Here is a 24627-nt window from a genome sequence, read left to right as displayed (position 1 = left end):
AAATATTTCATTCATACAGGTAAAAACAGAAACCCACAAGTAACCTGATTAACAAGAAAGTACTGGAATAATTTTTAACTTCAGAAACATCTGCCAAATTATTAACTTACAGTCTGTTTCAAAGGCATTCAACAGACTTACTAAATGCCACCTACCTGGATTTTTTAGTAAAATCCTGTACAATCTTAGACTATAAGACAGATTCTTATAATCTAAATAACAACTTAATGGCTGATACACTAATCCCAGCATATCAATACCCTGTAATCACCCACATAAAAAGGGGAGAAGAACACAGAGAAGGGGATTTTGTGATGTTACTTTATTGTAACTTTCCCCTGTAAGAGTAGATTTTTACAGTCTTCCTCAATCCACTGGAAACAAAAATGTATAAAGGTTACATTTCTCCTCTACATGTATCATAGATTCATCCCACAGCATTCATACTAATGCATCAAAATATCCAGACCTCTATGTCTTTCTTGTATATTGTGATTGTTCTCAAAAAACCTTGAAAAAACCACTGAAACACTGCATTTACTGAACTGTATTAGCATACTCAGCATAAGTAACTGAAGTAACTTCACTGGAATAATTTGGAAAATCCAGATATAAGCACAAGGAGAACAAGATAATTTTTCATTCAGGTGTTTGCTGGATATTTCAAACTGGACTGCCTTCTAGAAGCAGGCACAGTTCTAGTTTCTGGGGCAAACTATGTTTTTTTACATTTAAATACATTGAAATATATGAAACTTCAGTTCAAAATTTTCCCTCAGAATTGCAAGTACATGGGATGTGACATGGCAAAGGTGAGATCAGGTGATTTTTTTAAGACCTGAAAGATAGTAATTTATCTGATAACATTGTTGAACATATGACAACATATTACATAAAGAGAACAGAGAGTCAGTCTTAACTGCACTTATTTGATTATATTTGTTACAAAAGAGTGAAGTAACTTATTTCACTCTCAGGATGAATGCAAGGTCTAGTAACATGTAGAAGTGCACCTTCTCTAAAACTTTAATGTGGCTTTTTTTGTGTTAATATTTTGTCTGAATTAAGGGGTGACTCCATATATTATCAGAAAAAGATGATACCTCCAAGGTGATTAATTTTACCTTTTACCTTTTTTTGCAACAACATAAAGTTGTTCACACTTCAGGCAGCAAAACAAACCTTAAAAACTGAATACAACCACACTAGCACTGTGATCTTAATTCATTTTTTTGCTATAAAACATTTCAGAAAATTATTTCTCCTCCTTTTGTAACGCATAGTGGTATGTTTTGTTGTGGGTTTTATCCAAAATCAATCTAAGGGCAAGTTGGACAGTTCATTTAAGACCCTTTTCAAGACTTTCAAAGATTTATAATTTCTAACAGCATATGAACAAGGTCTACTAATTCAACTAGCAAGCACAGTGGGGAGACTAAACATGCAGCTGAGGCATTTGCCTGTATTCAGCTCCTGCTTCATGTATCTGCTAGGCTACACAAACTCACTGGTACTAGAAGTAATGCCTATACTTTATTTACCCTGGTGTAGTTACCGCAGGATGTGAGTATATAATTTATTTCTCTTCAGTTACAGATGTCTTCTCTACTACTCTAAGTCAAGGATTTTGAACTGTGTATTTATATTTACAGTGTTTTCTTTCAAAAGCAGGAAATAAACAAATCACATGTTTCAAATCTACGCTACTGCTACTCTTCTTAATTTTTAGATAATATTCCCAAGACTCTAAGAAAAACAGAGGGAAAATTGCAAGTACATGCTTATCTCTACAATGTTTGGCCTGAGCCAAACTAGCAATTCCTATAGTTGGTACTACTACAGTACCAACTGCAGGACCAGCAGAGGTGCAGAAGTTCCTAGTAGACACATTAGTTAACCAAATGAAAATCATCCTTATACAAAGTTTTATCTGTATATACAGAAGAGATGAAAAAGGAAAACAATATCAAAGAAAAAGCAATCAAACATAACCCACTAACAAACAAAACCATAAAATATACATTTGAGTTCCAAACTGTGTCAAAGACAATTGAAATTGCATGGACAAACACAGCAGAATGGTTTCTAGTATCTTGAACTCCCTGATGGTTCAAATGCAGACTTAAAATGGTTCCAAATTAAATAAATTAAGGAAAGTATATAACTAACTAGCCTAGTAGCAGTATTTGAAGGTTTTGCTTTATAAGAAGAAAGGTTGGCAGCTGGTGGTTTTAAGAGAACTTAACCCTAACATTTAAGTCACCTTTTTGCCTGTCACAATAGGTCACCGCCCAGTGCCAAAATGCTAAATTAATCTAGCAAGGCTAGAGAACTGACTTCCTCTCAGAATACAAGAATGAGTTTTACATTTGCAAAGGGTGTAAATAAAAGGAATACAATAACAGGTGACTCAGTCTAATTGCCCAGGCATGCACTGACACCTGAACCACATCCTGGTATATATGATGTCTGACTGAGCTCTAAATATTATACTGGATTCCTGAGATTTGTACTCTTCTGTCTAGACAGAGGAAGGAAAAATATCTGAGATGGTGTCAGACACCTGTGTTTCAGCAGCTGATTCAAGCCCAAAGAGCCTTTTTGTGAAGCTCATATTTATGAAAATAACTTCTTAGTTAAATTCTACTTTGTTAAAAAACCTGGAATGAAAATAATCTCTCTCTAAAGGCTATGACATTAATATAGAGACAGAAATTTACATAGTGGCAAAATTTCTTCCTCAGAAAATTGAGGATAAATATAATCTGCATTCTCACAAAAAGTAAGGAAAAGCAAACTGTATTGATTTACTCAAAATTTTAAATAAATTATACTCTGAAAAGGCAAGTTTATGGTAAATTACTGACTTTTTCTTTAAAAATATCACCTTCTTGAGTGCAAGTTGCTATAAAACAAAATCTTCTAAACATCCACCAAGTATGCCAGCTTGGTACATTTTTTACTTTGATAAATGGAACCTCTTGGATAACACTTAGGGGGAAATAAGGAAGATTAGATTCCATCATTTCCACTCACTCACAGTTGTCAGAATGTACTCCAACATTTAAGATGTTTACAGAATTCTCTTCTCCTTACTTCATCAAAAACTGTGTAAGAGAAAGAAGTGGTAGTTTTCTTGGTCAACTTTTATTTAATAAATAGTTGCAGCAGCTTGCGTGAGAGCCCTGTGCCAGAAATATACATGCATAATGCTGCTTACAGGTACTTTACATCACACATAAAAAAGTTGTGCTATACAGCTGAAAAAGATTCACAAGAATACAGTAGAGTTTCAGAACCACAGAATACACTACACATCACAGACAACATCAGTACTTGCACATAACATAGCTCAGACTGTGGGAACACAGGAACAACACCATATGAGATTTCATACAATTTTATAATTAAATGTTCTGCCTAAAGAGGACCTTTCAAAAAAACAGTAGAATATTATTCTACTAGAACAGGTAAAAAGTATTGTGATTATTACTATTCCTTTCGACTTCTACACCCTAATTCTTAATTCAAAATGTCACAGTACTAGAAATCCAAGACTATGCAAGTTACAGCCCTGTGGGAGACTGATAATCTCCCATTTCAGCAATAAATTTTAGAGTGGGAAATTTTAATAGCTGCTGTTCTGTGGACATTATGAGTTTGTGATGTAAGAATTAAACAGAGGCACTAAATGATGGCAGTAAGGTGCAAAAAAAAAAAAATAAGATAAGCAAGAGATCAATGTCAAAGAAATAAAGAAAAGATAGAAGATAAAATTTCGTGACAACTGCAAAGCTGAGAGAGGCACTGTGATTATGAAGTGAAATGTAAAAATGCAGAATGAACAGGATTTGCTCTGAAGTAGTGTACTAACAATCCAGACCAGAAATGGAAACCATGTCTGGTTCCAGAAAACCTGTAAAATGTCATTAGCAGACAAGTCAAAGATATAAGGTGGCTAATTATGATTTAGCAAGTAAAAACATTGATTTGTACAGCATGAATGATGCTGGTATTGTTGCAGACTGCTATCAAATGTATATACATGTAGTGTTTAAAAAAAGTTTTGAAAACCAAAAAAATAAAATAAGTTGATAGAATAATAACTCATGACCATATGCACATAGCTATTTCTGACATTCAGTACTAAAACACTGCAACTGGGATAGGGAGATAGGTTTTTAAACCTGTATCTTTAAATTTTACTCACCCACATTTGAAAAATAAAATGGTCCACCTGAGTTGGATTTTTTTTTTCCTTTTGAACAGAATTTATTGTACAAAAGCAACCTAAACATAATCCTCATTGAAAAAAAAAAACCTCAATCAATTTTGAGAGGTGGAAGCATTTTTGTGCAGTAAATATAATTTCTCCTCTGATAAAATCAGTTAAATAACATATATTGTATCTCAATATACATTTCCAAATAAATATACTGTTTGGATAACATAAGCTGGATATAGCTATCTTCAAGACAATGAGTCTTGTACCCACAGAAATCAAGATATTAAATTTTCTTCCTTTTGAAACAGTCATAACTGCTTGAGGCTGCTGCAGCACAAAAACAAAATATCTTCACATAGGTCTTGAAACAGTCAAGCTGAAAATCTAAGCCAAAGTTTCATTTAACAGCCTGTCAGTTTTTTGATGTGAAGCTAATGAATGCAGTGGCAAACAAATCCATCAAACCTAACATCAAAACAACTGCACTTCATCCCACCAAAGGGAAAAATACAACCTGCAGGCCAGCACTTTGATCCAACCTATCCACGGAAAACACGTTGCTAAGCAGCTACCACTGAAGAATGCATGAGTAATTACTGATTTAATTTTATGAAAGAGAGCAATAATACTTAAGTACCCCTATTTTCAAGTAGAAAAGGTTGGTAGACTTCTCAGGTTCTACATATCAGCTAAACAACAAAAAGCTTCCCAGTACCAACATCTGAAAACAAATCACGTCTTAAAAGGAGCTGCAGTACAAAAGAATCATTACACTGACTAGTAAAATCACTTAGTGTGACACTACCCCTGAGCGCAGGGAGTAAAATTTACATACATTTATACTGAGTGAAAGTCACCAAGTGGTCCCACAAAACAGACATAGTAAGCAACAAGAGCAGTATTCAGAAACAACAGGACTTTTTCTGAAAGCTTGTGAAAGCATGAACAAGGGGTGTCTGAGAGTTGAGAGACCCTGACAAGAATCTGGAAAAGCAACAGACACGGGTCCTTTACTCAGCTGGGATAGAATAGCTTCTTCCTAGTAGCCAGTACAGTGCTGTGTTTTGGATTCAGTATGAGAATAATGTTGGTAACATACCAATGTGTTTTGATTTTTGCTCAGTAGCACTTACTCTAAACATCAAGGAGTTTACAGATTCCCATACTCTGACAACAAGAGGATTCACAAGAAGCTGGGACAGAGCATGGCCAGAACATCTCATCTAAACTGGACAAAGGGATGTTCCACACCATAGAATGTCATGTCCAGAGTATAAACTGATGGGAATTGGCCAGGAGGGGCCAGTCATGACTGTGAGAAGAATCTGGCATCAGTCAACAACTTTCTCTTGGGTTTTATTCCTTTCTCTCTTCCTGTCCCACATTTAATTCTTACTATATTATCATAGTAGTTCATTTCAATTATTCAGCTGTTCTTATCTCAGTCCATAGAAACTTTTTTTTCCCCAATTCTCCTCCACATCCTACCAGGGGGTGAGGGGAGCAAGCGCTTCGTTTCAGGATGGGGTTAAACCAAGACACAGGGGACTGAGGGGGGCTAAAACAGTAACCAGAGGAAAATGAAAGTAAATAAACTAAAATAACCGTAACTGTATAGAGAATAATTAGAGAGCCCTAACCAAAACTGCTAATATCACCAGCCTCCTGTACACACAGAAGAATGATGTGCAAATATTTCTATTCACCATCACCAATACTGATAACTAACACCCACGTATTTTCCCAAGTTACCTACTCAGCACAAATCAAAGCAGATACCTAGGAAACATACAAGCTAATAGCCACTGATTCATCTGCTTTATCAGCAGTAGCAAAATCCATTGGAGTAAGGAAACTCAAAAATGCACTTCATGAAGCCACACATTTCCAGCCTACTCAAATAAATGTAGGAAAACAAGAAAATTCACAGAAGCCTGAAGGAACCTGCTAGCTGCCCCTATTTCATACCACTCAATTATCTTTTTCAACAATAAACACCATTCAGCAAATGAAAGTTATAGGATTATTAAAATGATTAAGAGTATCTAAAGCTTAGAGTACCTCTCATCCTGACAGAACAACACAACTACACTTGCATCTAGCACAAACACTACCTCCCTTTGTTTCACTAAACTCTGACATATCCACTCACCAGCACTTCACCAACATCCCTCTGCACCACATCCTTTTGCCAAGCATCTTAAGGAGAGGGTTTGTTCTTCCCACCAGGATCTCCTATTTCTCTTCCTGTGTGTTCTTGCCTATGGAAAAAGACAGCAAGAACTACACCGTTTATTCTCTGGAGCTGGGAGGTTTGGAAGGTTGTTTGGATTCTTCATTTTTTACTTCTACGCAATTCTGTACAACTTGATTTTGTCCAAAAGCAAGCTAAAACCAGTAGCTGAGCTGTAGCAAACAGCACACTGGAGGTGCCACCTAGTATTTCTTTTAGGATGTCATCCCAGGGCTTTGTTCTGGTTTCAGCTAGGGTAGAGTTTATCTATTCTCAGTAGCTGTTCTACTGATGTGTTTTTGGATTCAGAATGAGGATCCTTGTAACACACTGATGTTTGGGGTTTTTCTAAGTTGTGTTTATCCCATGTCAAGGAACTTTTTTTTCTTTTCTGGTGCTCCATCAGTGAGGAGGTGAGCAAAAGAAACTGTGAGGGAGCACAGCTGGGACAGGTGACCAGAACTGATCAAAAGGATATTCCACACCACAGAGCATCATGCCCAGGGCATAAATTGGGGAGAGTTACCTGGAAAGGGCTGGTCTGGGTTCTGCTGATGCCAGACCCCTCCGCTGAAGCAAGAGGGGTCTGGCACCAGTCAGTGAGTGGTAAGGAATTGCATTATGCACCACTTGTTTTTTCCCTTTTGATTATAATTAACCATTATTACTGTATTTTACTTTATTTTGAATTATTAAAGTATTTTTAACTCAACATGCAAGTTTTACTTTGATTCTTTTCCTCATTCCACTGGGTTGGGGAGGAAGACAAGTGGAGTTGATGACTGACTGCATGCTTTTTCATGTCCAGCTGGGCTTAAAACCATGACATTCATGCACAAACTCTAGAAAACAAGCTGGAGGATACAACCCTGCTCTCAGGGTTCAACTATTACAGGTAGTTAGGAGACACACAGTGAAACCAAGACCATAAGTTCAGCATTTTTAAAGACAGAAAATCATCATTGGAAATTGCATTCATAGTCTTTGTTTAATCCAGGTGTCCAATACCAAGGGTCAAAAATATCTCTTATTTAACATTTGCATGTGATGTTTAGCAACATCTCATTTCATGCTGGAAAGCAGCATCAACACATAGCCTAAATATTTACTACCACTTTACCAAAAATCTTTGTTGGATTTTTTTTCCCACAAAATCAATGAAGAATATTGATCGTATTTCAGGATTTTTTTCTTTTTCTTAGACAGAAATCCAGCTGTAAGCAATTAGAAATTACTCTATAAAAAAATAAGAGTGTTCCTGTAGGAAGACAAATAATCAGTCATCAGTACAGAACATCCTCTAAGGAGAATACAGCAATGTACTGACCTAGATAATGCTGCATTTTGCTGACGCACACAATTTCTGCAGTACAATACAGAGGAACTACAGGATACAAAACATTATTTTTAATTAAAATTCTTGCACTTTACAAATAAAGAAAACACAAGTCAGCTGCAGTATCAGTAGTCCAAAGAACGACAAATGGGACTGCAAGATTGTGTGGGTTTTGGTTTGGGATTATCTGCTTTTTCTTTTAAATGAAATTACTGGACCTGAAAATAAAACTTACTAAAATATTGGTATTCTTTGGAGACAGCAACTTTTTAACTTTTTAATTAACACCTCCAGGAAGTTTTCTAACGTTATGATAAAAAAACTAATTGTAGATATACTCATGGTTTTCTAGAGAAACACTGCAACCAAGAAACAGAGTACAGTTATACAAAATTAAATTATATTTTTATTATTATAATTATTATGGAATATTAAGTATTTACAGAAAACAACTCAATTTTACTTGAACTTATCTTTGTCCCCTCAGCAAATCCAACCTGAATAGCCCTCATATAGTCCCCAACAGTGTGGGTACTTTTTTGCTCCACTTGCCTCAGAAGCTGCCAACGCTACCTTCTGAAGCTGATGGGATGGTTCCTAAAGTGCAGCAGGACCCTGTAACTTTCTTGGGCATCCTGTAACTTGCTGTGGAGCTTCTCCCTGTGAGCTAGCATCTGTGCAGCACTGAAACAGTCTCCAACTCGAATGCTCACATAATCATTTTCTGGCAAGGGAGTTGCCCACTGATAGAACTGCCTATGTCGAGAGCAATCCAGAATGAAAGGTTGGCTGTAACAACTGAGGCCATAAATGCTGTGCTAAGATTTATTGCTATTACTTTGGTTTCTTCCCCTCTCTTTGTTAGGACTATTAGCAGTTTGAAAAGAGTTTAAGTTCAAGTCATGGTGATATACATGCATTTTTATTTGAGTGTGGATGCAAGTCTTTGCAAAGGCTTGTGCAAACCAAAACTTTCTAAGTGGTAGCCTTAAACACCAGGTTTTGAACTTTAACATTTAGCTCACCTGAACTCATTCAGAAAGATTGATCTGATGTTGTCTCACTTAAAGTCTTTTTTGTTCAAAGTAACTATTTCAGCTACTGGTAATGCAGTGGTACCAAGTAAATTCTGTCAGATAATTTGTCATAAGGGAAGACCTTCTCCCTCTCTACCATTGCCTGAAAGCACCTGAAAGTGAGGTGAGGGTTGGGCTTTTCTCTAAGTCACAAGTGATGGGACAAGAGGAAACGGTCTCAAGTTGCACCAGGGGAGGTTTAGATAAGGTATTATCACACATTTCCTCATGGAAGGTGTTGTCAAGTATCTGCCAGGCTTCCCAAGGACACGGATGTGTCACCATCCTGAAGGTATTTAAAAGACCTGCGGATGTGTCCCTTTAGGAATGCTTTAGTGGGGACCTTGGCAAAGCTGAGCTTAAGAGCATTGAGTCCAGCTGTGCAGCTGAAAAGACTAAAGGTCTTTTCCAATGTAAATAATTTTATGATTTTCTAATATTTCCTCTCTCTTGTTTACCCTATTTCTATGCCATTAACAAACAACAGTAAGTTTTTAGGGAGAATTAGTTCACCACACTTCCTTTAGTTCTCTTCTTCATACACATTTCTATTTTTAAAAAATCTTACCATCAGTACATTCTAGCATGTTCTTTTTCATTTAGAAAAGAGAAGAAAAGTAAACTTCCATTCTCATTCTTGCGGTAGTAAGTGGTAAGAATTAAGCAAATAACTTTAAGGACACTGACCATTTGCCAAAGAAACTGCACTTCATATTTGACAATGGTATCTAAGATTTCTCTGCAGAGGGAGATTAGTCATTATTGCTTTGACACCTTTGAAACCTGTAGGCATTTCAAATTAACTGTAGACACCAGAGAAATACTTTGATTTCTTGTATTACATATGCACAATACTGCTCCTGCATGCAACAGCCACCAATCATAGAATTCAGTGTCCTAAGATAAAGGTTTCATCCATACACTAGAGAATTTTGACAAAATATTTAGAGTGCAAATGCAAAGACTTCCTAGCTAAAATTTCAAAATTTCAGTAGCACTTTCGGGGTGGCGTAAAGAAACACAATTACATTAGTTTTAAAATTATCTAACTCTGCTGAATTTAAAGATGACATTAAATTTACAGTATAATACAATTATAGAGATGCATACTGGAGGCATAAAACATTTAACAGTTTGTACTGGGGGAAGCTGTCCAAAATAGTAGACTACTTTTTAAAAATGTAAGAAGTATGAAGCCAGTACACTGAAAGGAAGATACCTGCAGGGAGCACCACCTCACCTTTGCTACATCTGAAGATGCAGTCTGCTATTCTTGAAGTTCAGCTGAATTAATTTTAGAGCTGCCATGATGTTCAAATCTTTTAAAACCCAAGTCAGTTCTACCTGCCACATTCAACTCTTGTGCAGGTATGGATCTCTTGATTTTGTTTCATTGCACTACTCCTATTAAGTTTTCAAGAAATTTCAAGTTATCAAATGCATAGGTTGTTAAATACGTTTTAGAGTTTAAAATGTATTTATAGTTGCAACCTTACCTGTTGGCTATTAAACACAACTTTCCTACTAAAGGGAGACACCAGTCTGAATATTAGATGTGCTTAGAGATTTTTCAATACTTTTTTACAATACATGCTCTTCCTACATTCAAGCTCCATCATTTACAGCCTAACTGGAGAACAAGATATCCAAAAAACAGGAGGACTCCAAAAAATACTACCCACAACCACTGCATGCCTCACCATCAGCAACCTCGCTCTAACAGGAACACCTTTTTTGGCATGATTCTACTCAAAAGACCAAATCATGAAGGTGTTTCTCAGTCTTCAGTGTCTACTAAGAGTTCGCTCTCTTTACTAGACTGTTAAACCAGCACAGCTGATTTTGCCCTTTACTCCATATCATTGTATTAACTAATATATTAAGGAGATGTCTACTGGAAAGGTTTTTTCCAACTGATAACAAGTCAATGAAGAAAATTACTCTGATTGAAACTTTTTCTGAGTCATACAAGCCAAGGCTTATATAAGCCTTATCATTAAAATCAGAGAATACTGAAAAACTGTAAAAACTTCTGCTGAATAAATTGTCCACTTTTTTTTATTTTCTGCATTTACTTCATTACTTGTACATCCATCAGGTTACAAGCTTTCAGAATGTACAAGGGAGGAAGTAGAGGCAATGACTCTCTGATTAGGGAGTATTTTGACAGCATAGAGCTCAAGGTTAGGATAGGATTGAGTAACTATGGGTAAGACTCAGGGGGCTAACAGCACAAACATCATGGTGGAACTTTACAGGAGTTCCAACCAGGAACCCAAGACCAGGTCCATCCTAGACCCAACTAGGATGAAGAGCTGGACAAAATATTCTGTCTGAGCAGGTCGGAGAAGTAATCTCATCACCACTGCACCTTGTTCTTCTGAGAGGCTTTAACTTGCCAGATGTCTCCTGGAAACTCAATACAGCAGAAAGAAGGCACTCTATGAAGTTCCTGGAACACATGGAAAGTAACTTCCTGACGTAACTGGTAAGAGCCTACCAGGAATGAGGTCCTGCTAGACCTGCAGTTTACAAACAGAGAAAGGCTGGTGGGAGATGTGGTGGAAGGGGATTGTCTTGGGCACAATGATAAGAGTTTTTAATTCTTGGTAAAGTAAGGAAGGGGGTCAACAGAACCTCCACCCTCGACTTTAGAGGGCCAACTCTGGCCTATTCAGGACACTGGTTTGGAGAGTATCCTTCACAGTCCTGAAGGCTCAGGAGCATCCCTACGGATTGAAAGACCAGATGGTGGGGAAGAAGGTGGCCTGGCTGAACAGGGAGCAGGGAGTTTTCACAGGAACTCAGTGAAAAGGAAAAGAGTTTATGATCTTTGGAAAAGGTGGCAGGCACCTCTTGAGGAGTAAAAGGATGTAATGAGGTCATGTAGAGAGAAACCTACAACTGGCCACTGCTGTGAAAGACAATAGAAATTGTTTTTATAAATACATCAACAACAAGAAGACAGCCAAGGAAAATCTCCACACTCTTCTGGAGGCAGGGGAGAACATGGTCACGCAGGCTAAAGAAAAGACTGAGACTTAATGCCTTCTTTTCCTCAGTCAGAAAGCTTCCCCACAGCAACAAGCCTCTGACCTGGTAGACAGGGAGGAGAACAGATCCCCTGTAATCGAGGAGAAAATGGTTAGTGGCTTGCTATGCCACTTAGACATTCACTCAGTCTATGGAGCCAGATGGGATTCACACACAGGAGGGTGAGCGAGCCAGTGGAAGAGGTCACCAGGCTGCTCTCCATCATTTTTCACCAGTCCTGGTTAACTGGCGAGGTCCCAGAGGCCCAGAGGTTGGTCAGTGTCATGCCCATCAAAAAGAACTGTCAAGGGAACTACAGGCCTGTCAGCCTGACCTCGGTGCCATGAAAGGTTATTGGACAGATTATCGTAATTATGATCACACAGCACATATAGGACAGCCAGGAGATCGGGCCCAGCCAGCAGAGGTTTATAGAAGACAGGTCCTGCTGTATGCTCATTTAATGAGATACTGTTGGTATAGCATGGACTGGACATGGCAAAAGCTGTTGAAGTTGTCTGCCTGGACTTCAGCAAAGCCTTTCATATTGCCTCTCACAACATTCTTCTGGAGAAACTAGGAGTTCATGGCTTGGACAGACACACTGTTCACTGTGTAAAAAATCATCTGTATGGCTGGAACAAAGACTGGTAATAGGTGCAGTTACATCCAGATGATGGTCATTAACAACTGGTGTTCGCCAGAGCACAGTCTGGGGCCAGTTCTGTTTTAATAGCTTTATCAATTATCCAGACAAGGGCATTGAGTGCACGCACCCTCAGTCAGTTTGCAGATGACACCAAGCTGGGTGGGAGTGCTGATCTGCTGGAGGGCAGGAAGGCTCTGCAGAGGGGTCTGGACAGGCTGGACCATGGACCAAGGCCAGTGGTGTGAGGTTCAACAAGGCCCAGTGCTGGGTCCTACCCTTGGGTCACAGCAAGCCCAGGCAGTGCCACAGGCTGGGGCAGAGTGGCTGCAAAGCTGCCACAGGAAAAGGACCTGGGGGTGCTGGTGACAGCAGCTGAACATGAGCCAGCAGTGCCCAGGTGGCCAAGAAAGCCAATGACATCCTGGCCTGTGCCAGCAATAGTGTGGCCAGCAGGAGCAGGGCAAGGATTGCTCCCATGAGGCCACATTTCAAATCCTGTGTCCAATTCTGGGCCCCTCACTACAGGAAAGACATTGAAGCACGGGAGTGATACCAGAGAAGGGCAATGAAGTTGGTGAAGGCTTTCAAGTACAAGTCCTGTGAGGAGTGCTTAAGAGTGCTGAGGGTTTAGCCTCAAGAAAATGAGGCTCAACGGGGACCTTGTCAATCTCCACAACTACCTGAAAGGATGTTGTAGTGAGCTGGGGCTTAGTTTCTTTTCCCACTTAACAAATGGCAGGATGAGAAAATACAGGCTCAAGCCACACCAGGGGAGGTTCAGGCTAGACATCAGGGAGAATTTTTCACTGAAAAGGTGGTCAGGCATTGGAAAGATAGCTCAGGGAAGCAGTGGAGTCACCATCCCTTGATGCATTCAAGAAACAACTGGATGTGGCACTTAGCGCTATGGTTTAGTTGATACATTGGTCTTCAGTCAAAGGTTGGACAGACAGATCTTGGAATTTTTTTCTAATATTACAGATTCTATGATTCTATGCTGTACACAAAAAAAAAGGAAGATATGCACACCACAGAACAAGATTTCAATCTAAAATATCTTCAGTTTTACACACCTCAAACAGATGATTTATTATCTTTTACTACAAGTTTTCTGATCAGATTTACAATGAGACAAATTGAAATTGTTTCTTTAAACTTTATTTGAAGTTTCACTATTTATGCTTCTTTCTAGGTATTAAAATTCCTAGTTAAACTAAAGTGCTTCCACAAACAGTAAAGCCTAAAGAAGATTTAAGAGCAGAAGTCTGTTGTCTTCACAAATATTAACCTCAGTGTATGTAGCTTCAGCTTAAAAACATCCACAAACAGAATTAGTTTGAAGAATAATAAATACATTAAGCTGCAAACAAAACTGACTACTGAGAGGAATATATATTGCTGGAATAACTACTATTAAAATAACAACTATAAATTAAATTTGAATGGCAGCTTGATGTACTATCTAATAGTTATCCCTTTTCCATCACCTTCCTGAGATTCTCACAAAGAAATAACCACACGAAATATTTCCTTACACATTAATTTTCTGCTTACTTACCAGTTTTGCTGCTTTTCCATAATCAATCCATCGAACAGTGGCAAAGTTTGTTGACTCTGCACAATTAAATCCATGGTTAAACCCTGCATGGTATCCATATGGGAAAGTGATCATAAATTCTCCTGCCTCTTGGGTAACCTGTAGCAAAAAAAAAAATTTTTAAAGGCCAGAATAAATAAACTTCAAAAAAAACCTCAACGTGAACCACATTACAAAGCATTTCTAGACCTATAGCAATGAAAACTATATACTCCTTTACAACTAACTAAAACAAATAGATTTTTTCTTTTACCTTGCATAGAGATGACATTTAATTTAAACAGAAACAGTATATTTGAGACAAAGTTCTTTATTCTAAAATACATAGCTAGGTGCAATACTTAACAAATTCAGAAAGAACTCAAGGTTATCTTGGAACAGAGACTGACTGGTAATAAAACTTGGAAATAACTAGGAAACCCAGTATGAAGAAGATATCATTCTCATTGGCTGAGAGGAAGCAAAGACAGGCTGGATCAAAATAGCCACAAGTGCCATGACTAAATGTTGTGCAGAATGTCCCAAGATAAAGCTATTAAAACACAAATTTTAAGCTGCCACTGTCCTTCCCCTTTTTCTCTTTAGGCAAAATTTTAGAGAGCAGGAGCACTCTGGCACTATTGGTAGGAATTCCAAATAGCTAAAGGACAAGGGGGATAGAAGGCGGTTCTAAAAGACGAAAAGCTGAACTACAGTTGAATTCTGACATTGTTTTAAAGATTGAGCAAGGATAACTTCAAAGGACTACAACCAAAAGAAAACATGTAAAGACCACTGGATCAACAAGATATTATAGAAAGCAGAAAACAAAAAATGAAAAGAAAAAGCCACCCTAAAACTCACTGCACAGTAATTATATTTTGTATATACAAAAATAACCAAAATCCCAACTAGTGTTACAAGACTTGAAAAGCTTTTAGAGTAAACTACAAAAAAAAATGCATGTTAACATAAATAAATCACTAGTCAGGTTACTCTCTTTCAAGAGAGAAATCTCATCTTCCTACACTAGGATGGACTGCTGCTCTCCTATATGGAGAAAAGAGGAGACAGCACTTCTTGTCAGTCACTAGTATTCTCTCCACACAGTGACAGCTTTAATCTTTTAAGCGAGACCACCAGAGACTTTATCAAGGACAGGCCAGTCAAAGACTTGAAACAGCACACTGTCTTCCAAATTATCTGATAAGAGTTAATGAATAAAGTAGATTATACAGAAGTAAATAGTTAAAAGAGATTCTCCATGCTCTGTTTGATACACATTTTATGTGAAAAACACATCAGACAACAGACCCAATGAAAAGCAAACAGATCTATTTAAATGAAGCAAATAATCTGAGCAGTGACTGATGACTATTCAACATATGCACTTGTTTATTACAGGAAAATAAGGAGACTTCTCAGAGTCTAAATAGATTGTGTTGAGCGTGTGGCAATGCTTTGCATAAGCAACACAGTGAGAAAAACTGGAAGGACAAAAATGACTCTTTTTAGGGGCATATCCTTATGACTTAAAATCACAAAAAGGAAGGGTTAAATTTTAAACAGTCACCAAAATTAAAATTTACAACTTCAAACATTTTTCTTTTTCATGTCATGTCGTAAACCTCAGCTTTCTACTGGTATAGGCATCTTACATTCAATTTCTGCTTTTACAATCTTCTTCAAAATTGTTATTTTATAATTTTATAAATTCTTTTTGTGCTTTTTTGCCCAGTGCAAGAACACACAGGGTAAGCACTTCAAAGAGGCCTATTTCTGATTGTATTAAGGGATGAAGGAAAGACAGGAAAACAAGAAAAATAGCCATCAAGGCTAGAGGAAAAAACTGGATCAAACATTTTGCATGGTTAAATTTTTTGTGGATCCATATTTAGTATATACATGCAAATGCACATATAGTTGCATATATTGTAACTGTTACTGTAGCACTTTAACAATCACTGTGGGAATGTTTAAGAAAGATTATTCTCAACGCTAACGATTCCAAAATTTATCTCAATATACCCTCCCACTGCTGACAGTTTAGCAGGTGTTCTATTACAACAAGCAGCAGTTCAGCTGCCACCTGGTAGGCGTAGGCTGACTTATCAGCATTCAGCACATTTCCACTCCTATCACTTTGAGCCATGAGAGATCACAGCCTGGTTTTCTATATTCACTTTCTCACCGAATCCCATTAATTACAATTACATTTGGGTATATTCTGCTTCCTCCAAAGACTAGGTGATAGAACCAAACTTAAATATTTAACTGTTTGTAGCACTTTTTTTTTTCTTTCCCCCTCCTACCTTTTAGAGGATTATTATCATCTACATTGAAATACAGTAATAATCAAGACACCAAAATACAAAGATCAACTGCCTTACCCCACCTCAAATGTGTCATACTGAAAAAAAGTATGCTGACAATCTGCAATATGCTACTTTAAACACCAACCACTGAAAATTATACTGTTCAGAGTAATGTTCTGTAAATCCAAAACTATAAATATGGTTATAAAACCATCCAGCTTGGAAAGTTTCACCTGACAATTCATGATAAAGCATAAGGCTATGAAGGGAATCAGTATATTTATCTATATATTACAAAAACTGATTGCAGCTACATTTCCATATGATAATAAATCATTTATAAAACCAACTACTTCTTTTATCAGTAATTTATTCAAAAAAGCTTGCTTTCCGAGGCAGGCAATATCATTCTAAATGCCTCCATTTCTTCAATTTTACACATAGGTTGACTTAAGCATGAAAAGTGAAGTGATGTTCCAAAAAGGCATAAACACATCTGCGTCTTTATCCCATCTATGTTGCCAATAGGATTGATAACAGAGATGTCCCAGTTCTTGCTGGGCATGTCTTACACAGCCTTCTCTGCTCCCCTCATCATTCCACCGGTGAGGAGAATGGGGGTGCACAAGAAGTTGGGAAGGGACACAGCCAGGACAGCTGAGACCATGGTATCCTGCTCAGTACATGAAGCTGGGAGAAAAAGAAGGCAGGGCAATGGTTTGGAGTGGTGACATTTGTCCTGCCAAGTCACTGTTATGCGTGACAGGGCTCTGCTTTCCTGGGAATGGCTGAACACCTGCCTGCCCATGGGAAGCACTGAATTAACTCCTCGTTTCGCTTGGCTTCTGTGAACAGCTTTCCCTTTCCCTATTAAACTGTCTCTGTCTCAGTCTCAAAATACAAGTTTTCTACCTTTTATCCTTCCAGTTCTCACCCCATGCCACCAAGGAGGAGTGAGTAAGCACCTGTCAGGCGTCTAGCTTCCAGATGGGCAAAAATGGACATAAAATAGTATTTTCTTTTTTTATTTCCTTTTTTTAATACTATTGGAAAAACATCAACTAAACCAGACAGAAAGCACTGTATTCTCCTGTATTTTTGGCCAGGGAACAAGTTAAGCAAAGTTTGTACACACACACCCACATCATATCAATAAATAAATAGCACATATACAAAAACAGAAAACACAATAATAAGCAAGGTGTGTGGCAAGGATAGTTTACACGAACACATTGCAGTGGGAATAAACTGAGAAAAAATGTATATTGCCTGGTTTTTCTGAATAAGTTAAAACAATCTGAACAATGGGAAACCAGGAATCATAGCCCTTTAATGATCAAAAGCCTTTTGAAAACTCAGTATTAAAATAAAGAGATATTCTGGCAGGGGACCTTCCGAATCAAGTTCTAGTCTTCTTAGTAGGTTTACAGAACTCCAGAATTTAAAACTTTAGAATTTATAAAATGTGCACTTAAATTTACAAAATGTGCAATAAGTGCACTTAAAAATAAAAGCAATGCATTGAAAATATTTTATTAGCTGGCACCTACATGAAGTTCAAAGTGAAAAACAATTAATACAGAAAATCTTGGAGAAAGCAAAAGAAACTGAATATTTCAGATGTTTTTAAAAGCAGCTATGTCTTAAATTCATCCACAAAGAAGAAAGACAAGTATTCTTCTCAGTTTCTGTTTGTATAATGTGCTTATCAAACATTTATTCTGCCAATTAAAATATATTTTAAATTAAGTAACAGTCCTTTTGGCTATATTCCACCTTAAATCTTTCAGACCCTTATAATGATAAAGTTACATTTAACTGCCTCAGAAAAGCAACATACAGACAAAGAAATTAAATACTCGTGTTAAAATATTACGTATACAACTTAACAAAGTGAGTTAAGAAGTGTTTCAGTCAACAGAAAATCACATCCAAGTTACCATGGAAATAAATTAAAAATAAGATATTTTGGCAATGTCTTAGAAAAAAAAAATCACAGAAATGCTGTCATGGCTACAAGTGTTTAATGCTAAAACTAAAACTATTAGAAGTTTTAACACATTTTCATGCAGCCACTATCTAAATTAAAATTAAAATTTTCTCACCTTTACTATAACAATGTTTATACTAAACACAATGTAACTCAATTCATAAAAGTAGAGTTTAGAAAGAAACATTAATATACCTTGTCAAAAGGAATTCCATACTTTTTCAATATTGAGGGAGAAATCAGAGTCATCTTGTGGCGCAGAAAAGCATCACATCCTTGAGAGCTGCTCGGAAAGAACCCTAATAAGGCAAGAAAAGCAAAGCTGTACATCTTTTCATTAAATCAAATAGGAAATCTTTGTAATATATTTCAATATTTAATATTGTTTAAACTTGCTTTAGAATTTTTTACCATGTCATTCTTAGGTTCTGAGAGATTTCACAAAAATCAAATGCACCACCTAAGTTTTTCAACTGCTTTCCAAGGGGAGGGGCTACAGGGTCTTCCTTGTTTGTTAAGACGTGAAGTAATAGAATAAATGCAGACCTGTACATGTAGGCATACTTTCTTACCCTTTAGAGAAATACATTGTTTCCGGAAGCTTTTTTTTATGTTAATGCTCATTCTGCACACATGAAAATCAATTGCAGTAAATAACTTTAGAAGGATTCCATAAAGACTAGGTTTACCTTGCACTTACAAACTATCCCTACAGTAAAGAAATACAACTTCCTGACTTTGTACAATCTGTTGTATCCCTCTCACATAAATGGTAGTTCATCATTCACAGAAACACTTTAATTCTTAGAAAAACATGCTCATTTACTCATTTACTAAAAAAAAAATCATTTTCAAACAACCATCTGAATTTTCTTAATGCCTTGAGAAAAAGAAATTAATAATAATTTTCATTTAATTACATTTAATAATAATATGTAGCTTTCTCTCTAATGTTAGATTTAATTTCTTCACTCTGGTGAGTTATATATTATGTCCACTAATCACCCTAAAACTTCAGAACTATCTAAAAGTTATCCTATTATAGTTATTACATTCTATGTACATTCAATCTAGCACACTCACCAGCACTGGAAGAACAACATTTTTCTGATTTCTCAGAAATTAGGTTAAGCAGCACTTAAAGAGCAAAAGTATAATGTAGACTTGTGCTGGTCAATGTACTAAGAAGCCTGTTAATCTGCCCTGAGATCAAATTTTACTAAAATTCATCATTCTTATATTTTCTTCTCTCACCAACAAGAAGCATGGAATTCTTTACTCTTTCTTTGAATTGCAAATAATGTTTTAAGTTTCAAAAAGTACTTGATAGGTACAGTTATATTGTATTTGATAGGTACAGTTATATATATGTGGCTTCACTGACCAAAAGACAGTTAAAAAGAAACTAGCCCACAATTAGAGGACTACAGCAAAAAAAAATTCAACTAATTTTTTCACAATTAATGCCTATAACATAAATGATAGCAGTCAAAACTTAGAATCTACAGTTTCTGAGCATCAAGAAACTTGAGTCCTGAGCAGTATAATAACAGAAATACACGGGAACTTACTGTGAAAAACATGATTGTAAATGATACTTGAGACTTGCAGGAAGAGCTGGTATGAAAAGTAGCTAAAAGCTTAATTGCTAAAAGCAGAGAGTTTAACTGAATTTTCCTTGAGAAAACAAATTTTGTATCAAATTATGTTACTGCAATATGCTTAATTAGTTCAACACAAGATGATACAAAGCAAACGATGGGCAGACATCCAAAAGTTAAGTTGTACCATTCCAGCTCCAAGAGACCAGACATAGCTGTGACAAGTCCAACCAGAAGGCAGGCTTGTTGCTGAATTCCAAGAAAGTCGCAGATAACACAGAGCATCAGAACACAACCTGCTCAAAATCCACTACTAGAAATTTACAAGAGAACATTTGCTGTGGTTACAGAGCCCTCACAGTGAAATCGAAGTGCAGCCTACACATTCTGTACTGTTATAAAATATCTTTTCACTTGTCAAAGTCTACACTTCTGCACACAAAATTTTCAGTCTCATTCATCTCATTTTCTCAAAGGAACTCCCCTTCAATAAACAAGGTAAGAAAGGAAGGTAGTATTTTAGTATTAAGTATTATATTTCCTCATTACAAGACTCTCTTTATCAGAAGATCTTTTATCTGCCAGGCTAAATGTAAGTCACGCAAGCTTTTCTTCCAGAAAATAAAATCTCTGTGGGAGAACTGGCTAATGGATGTAAAAAATGCTGAATAAAGGACTTTGCATTAGAAATATTATAAGACTCTTACAAAAACATTAAATGCAGGCCAATTCAAGATATGTCCACAACATTAAGAATCATTCTGAAATACCAAGCTGATGTTAAAATTGCAAATTAAAAGAATTACCATGCAATCCTGTATGTTTAGTGAAATCCCACTTTCAAAAGAAAAAATTCTGAAACCTATCTAGACTGTAAATACTTTTCAACTTCTGTAGCACATTCAGCTTTTAAGGGACACATGAAATTTTAATTTAACCACTAACACTAATCCATTAACTCTAAATCAGTTCTGCAAGAGCAGGTATTTTGTAGGAATTCACATGCAACCCCAGTTTCTTGGATGGTCTCTTGAGACATGGCAGACCTATACCCTATTCATTCCTTGGAAACTACTACAAAGAAACAAAATAAGAATTCAAAACAATTACTTCATAGAAGCCAATGAGAAATAATCAGAGTGCAGGGTAAAACTGAATAAGGTTGCTCATTGATTTATGTCTATAAGAAAAAGACCATCAAATTGAAAATTCTCCAATGCATGATTTACAGAAACATTGACATCCTTAACAGCTAGAGCAGAATTGGAAGTCTACATGGTAAATATGTGATTCAATACCTGCTGGCCAAATGTTTGGGTATAAACAACTACAAGGAGAGAAGCTTTATCCAAACTCAAGGTTCCTCTCAGCTTTTTAAAACCCTTATTTAGTTAGCCCAAGCAGCGACAGCAAAGAGTATGTGAAAGCATAGGCTTCAGACTGTGTCAACAAACAAAAACATGCCCTTGCAAGACTCTATATACATACTCTAACAGATAACATAGCCTAAAATCTTACCAATGTTATTTGTGCAAACAAAATTAAACTACTTCAGTAACAGCAACATCACTGGACTAGAGAAGACACATCCTTTGTCAATGCTATTCCACCTCAGCATGATCCTTCCACAGAATTTATAATCCAAATACATTCTAGAGAGAAGTCAAGGCCTTCTCATCTTTGGGCAAAGGTAGAAGCAGTGAGTACTCACCTTCTTAGCCATGGAAGGATATAGAACATAGTTTTAAAAATAAGTTCAAATCTTTAAATTATTGAGGAACAGTGAGCGTTGCTACCTGGCAGTCTCATCTTTCCTTTCCACCATGAGAGTGTCTTTCCAACATATCACACACAGCTCATATCAGATGACCACATCAATATCATACCTATCACTCAGGCAAACTGAAGTGGATTGCGCTCCACTCCCTGGTTGATTAACATTTTCAAGATATTTGGAATGCTCCTCTCTGCTTCTAAGAATATGCCCATAATGTTTTCAATTACATTGTCCAGCTAAAATCACATATGCACAAATTACAATACCATTCTCAGAAGTATAATTCTAAACTCCATTGGACTGAGCAGATTGGTTTGCTGTATTTTACCTTGAATGATCAAGGAAATCATAACTTGGTCACTAATAGTCATTATTTAATGACATCCACATAAAATCATATTCTTAGGGAACTTTCAAATCAAATCCTGACCAATGCAATGAATGAAGCTACACACCCTATAATTTTCAACACTTCCTTACTCAAGACTTCACCTGAAATTTAAAGGTGCTGTATTTCTCTTTAATATTATTCAAAATAATGTATAATCATAAAACTCACAATATAAGGAAAAAAACCCTAAATTGCAAATTTATTTAATGTTGTTTAACATTAATGAAAGTAAATACAAATCAAATTAACATAAATAATCTCAAGTTATGATTATTTATTATTTATGCAGGTCTACATTTAAAGGACTTATACAAAATATTAGTAATTTGCAGATCAGTACTATCAAAACAATGGCAGAGATTACAGAAATACTAAGTTTCCTAGTAATTCTCTTTTTAGATTTTACTTTGATAGGTATAAACTTTATATAATTTATTTAAATTATTTTGCCATGATCTGAACTAATTTGATTTAACTTTCTGTGTGAACATGAAAGAAATTAGGAGGGTAAGTCTGCATAATAACAACAATCACAAAGGAACAACAGCAATTTGTATTCTATACAAAGCCGAATACAAAAGCCACAAAGAGGCTTTCAAGTGGTATGAAACACAACTGTAGGTATGCCGAGATTAACATGTTCAAACCTTTATTACCTCTTAAATAAGACTTTTCTAACTTGACTAATTATTTTTCTGAGGAAAAGTTCAATTCTTCAACTCCTAAAGTTCTCACATTCAAGATCCTTAGAAGTTATGCAAGTTCTACTTCAAGTCTCATTTCAACAATTATTTTAATTTGCTTTCATATATAAAAGGTAGTGACCTGCATTAAAAAAAAGTAATTAATACACCATAAAAAGCTTTGTACAACAACCATACATACTTACAATATATTAAACTTTACTTTAGTTTCTTCTTTAACATAATTGAACATCACAGATTGAAGTCATCTCCTTTCTAAAACAGTTTCTGCACTCAAACAATCTATTAAAAGATCTCCAAAATCTTTCAATACAGCACTTCTCATTTGCCACTCTGCCTCTATTCTCTTTATTTTCTAACCCCTTTTGTGAAACAAAAAATCATTTAAGAATACCATGGTATTGCAGATTAACATAACAACACATATAAAAATTGCAGTTAACAGCTCACTTGAGATTTTTATTACATTTATGTCTACATAAAATTGAAAAAAAAATCTACATAAATGAGAAAGCAGCTGAAGGGCAAAATCAAACTGTTGTCTTTATTAGATGCAAGTCTAATGTCTTTCAGACAAAGCATTTGTAGCCGCCACAGTCAATCAAGATTTCAATGGAAAGCAAAAATGAAAGCATTCATGCACAAAAGGCATGTGTTGTAATTGTGATATGCAGACAAGATAATGGAAAATATTCTAACCTTCCTTTAATTTTATGTATCAACTCCTGCCTTGACTTACACAATCTGTCACTTTTAATGTATTATTTTATTATTTTAATTATTTAGGAGCTTTCAATTAATTCAGTAGGCATCTGGTCATCAGAGCTAAACTTTCTGAAGAAACTACTTTCCTTTTCCTCCAAATGTTACACTCATGCAAAAATATTTTCCCTTCACGTGGTATTAAGTACAAAGGTCTCAATTACACTATGTTTTATTAATGTTTTCTTTTAAGTGACTTGCAGCCATGCAGCTTACTTTATACTTTCATCTTTGTAAGATACCTTATATGAAACTGTATTTTAGAAGGCACCAGCTGCAAAGTAGAAGATCACAGCATGGAAACAATAAGAAATGGTAATTTTCAGTTAAAAAAAAATCCATTGTTTTTATTGTTCATCATTGTAGTATCTTCTACATTCCATTCTCAGCTATTAGCTGGACCAAAAATATGGAAACAATCTACTCACAGAAAAATATCCCAGACTACATAAAAATTAAATACTGAAAACTTAGTTTCACAGAATACGTTCTTCAACATTACCTAACTCACCTATCTTACATTGCTGCTACAATAATAATCTCCCGATGAGTACATAGTTTTCCTACAGATATCTAGTTTCATTCAGTAAATGTAATAGAATAGACACTATTTGAAATTTTATCATCTCTGTTCAGTATCTGATTCTATGATTTGTTATTTGCTATTCAAAACACTGAAATAAAAAGAATTAAGTTACGATTATAAGCATGACTCATTAAGGAAGTTTTCCACTCACCCCACAGTTCTTTGCAACTTATACTAAAATAAAATTAAGAGCAGGTTAATTCTTACTTCTGTGGAGATGCATCCTATGTTTACTAGCACCCGGACATCAAGACACTGTTCCCCCAGTAAAACCTCTCTCTTTCTGGAAAGAGTGGTCTTGGAGATTTCCATTTCTCTGACACTTAATGTTTCACTTCTATAACAGTATTAGGTCACCATCAGCAGTAAGAGG

General features: G+C 36.1%; 1 protein-coding gene across 4 annotated transcripts in view; it reads right to left on the bottom strand.

The window, feature by feature from the left end:
• The window catches only part of KDM4C (lysine demethylase 4C), a 250048-nt gene that overhangs the window by 181915 nt on the left and 43506 nt on the right, over positions 1-24627 (bottom strand). For all 4 annotated transcript variants that reach the window (XM_036403664.2, XM_036403665.2, XM_054517952.1 and 1 more), the window contains 2 exons: positions 18629-18732; positions 14111-14248 (listed from right to left, as the gene is read on the bottom strand). In XM_036403664.2, the coding sequence (XP_036259557.1) occupies positions 14111-14248; positions 18629-18732 (242 nt within the window). The remainder of the gene's footprint in view (positions 1-14110; positions 14249-18628; positions 18733-24627) is intronic.

This window comes from Molothrus ater, chromosome Z, assembly GCF_012460135.2.
Source record: "Molothrus ater isolate BHLD 08-10-18 breed brown headed cowbird chromosome Z, BPBGC_Mater_1.1, whole genome shotgun sequence".
NCBI classification, from domain to species: Eukaryota; Metazoa; Chordata; class Aves; order Passeriformes; family Icteridae; genus Molothrus; species Molothrus ater.
The sequence above is the reverse complement of the archived record's forward strand: the minus strand, read 5'-3'. Positions and strand labels throughout refer to the sequence as shown.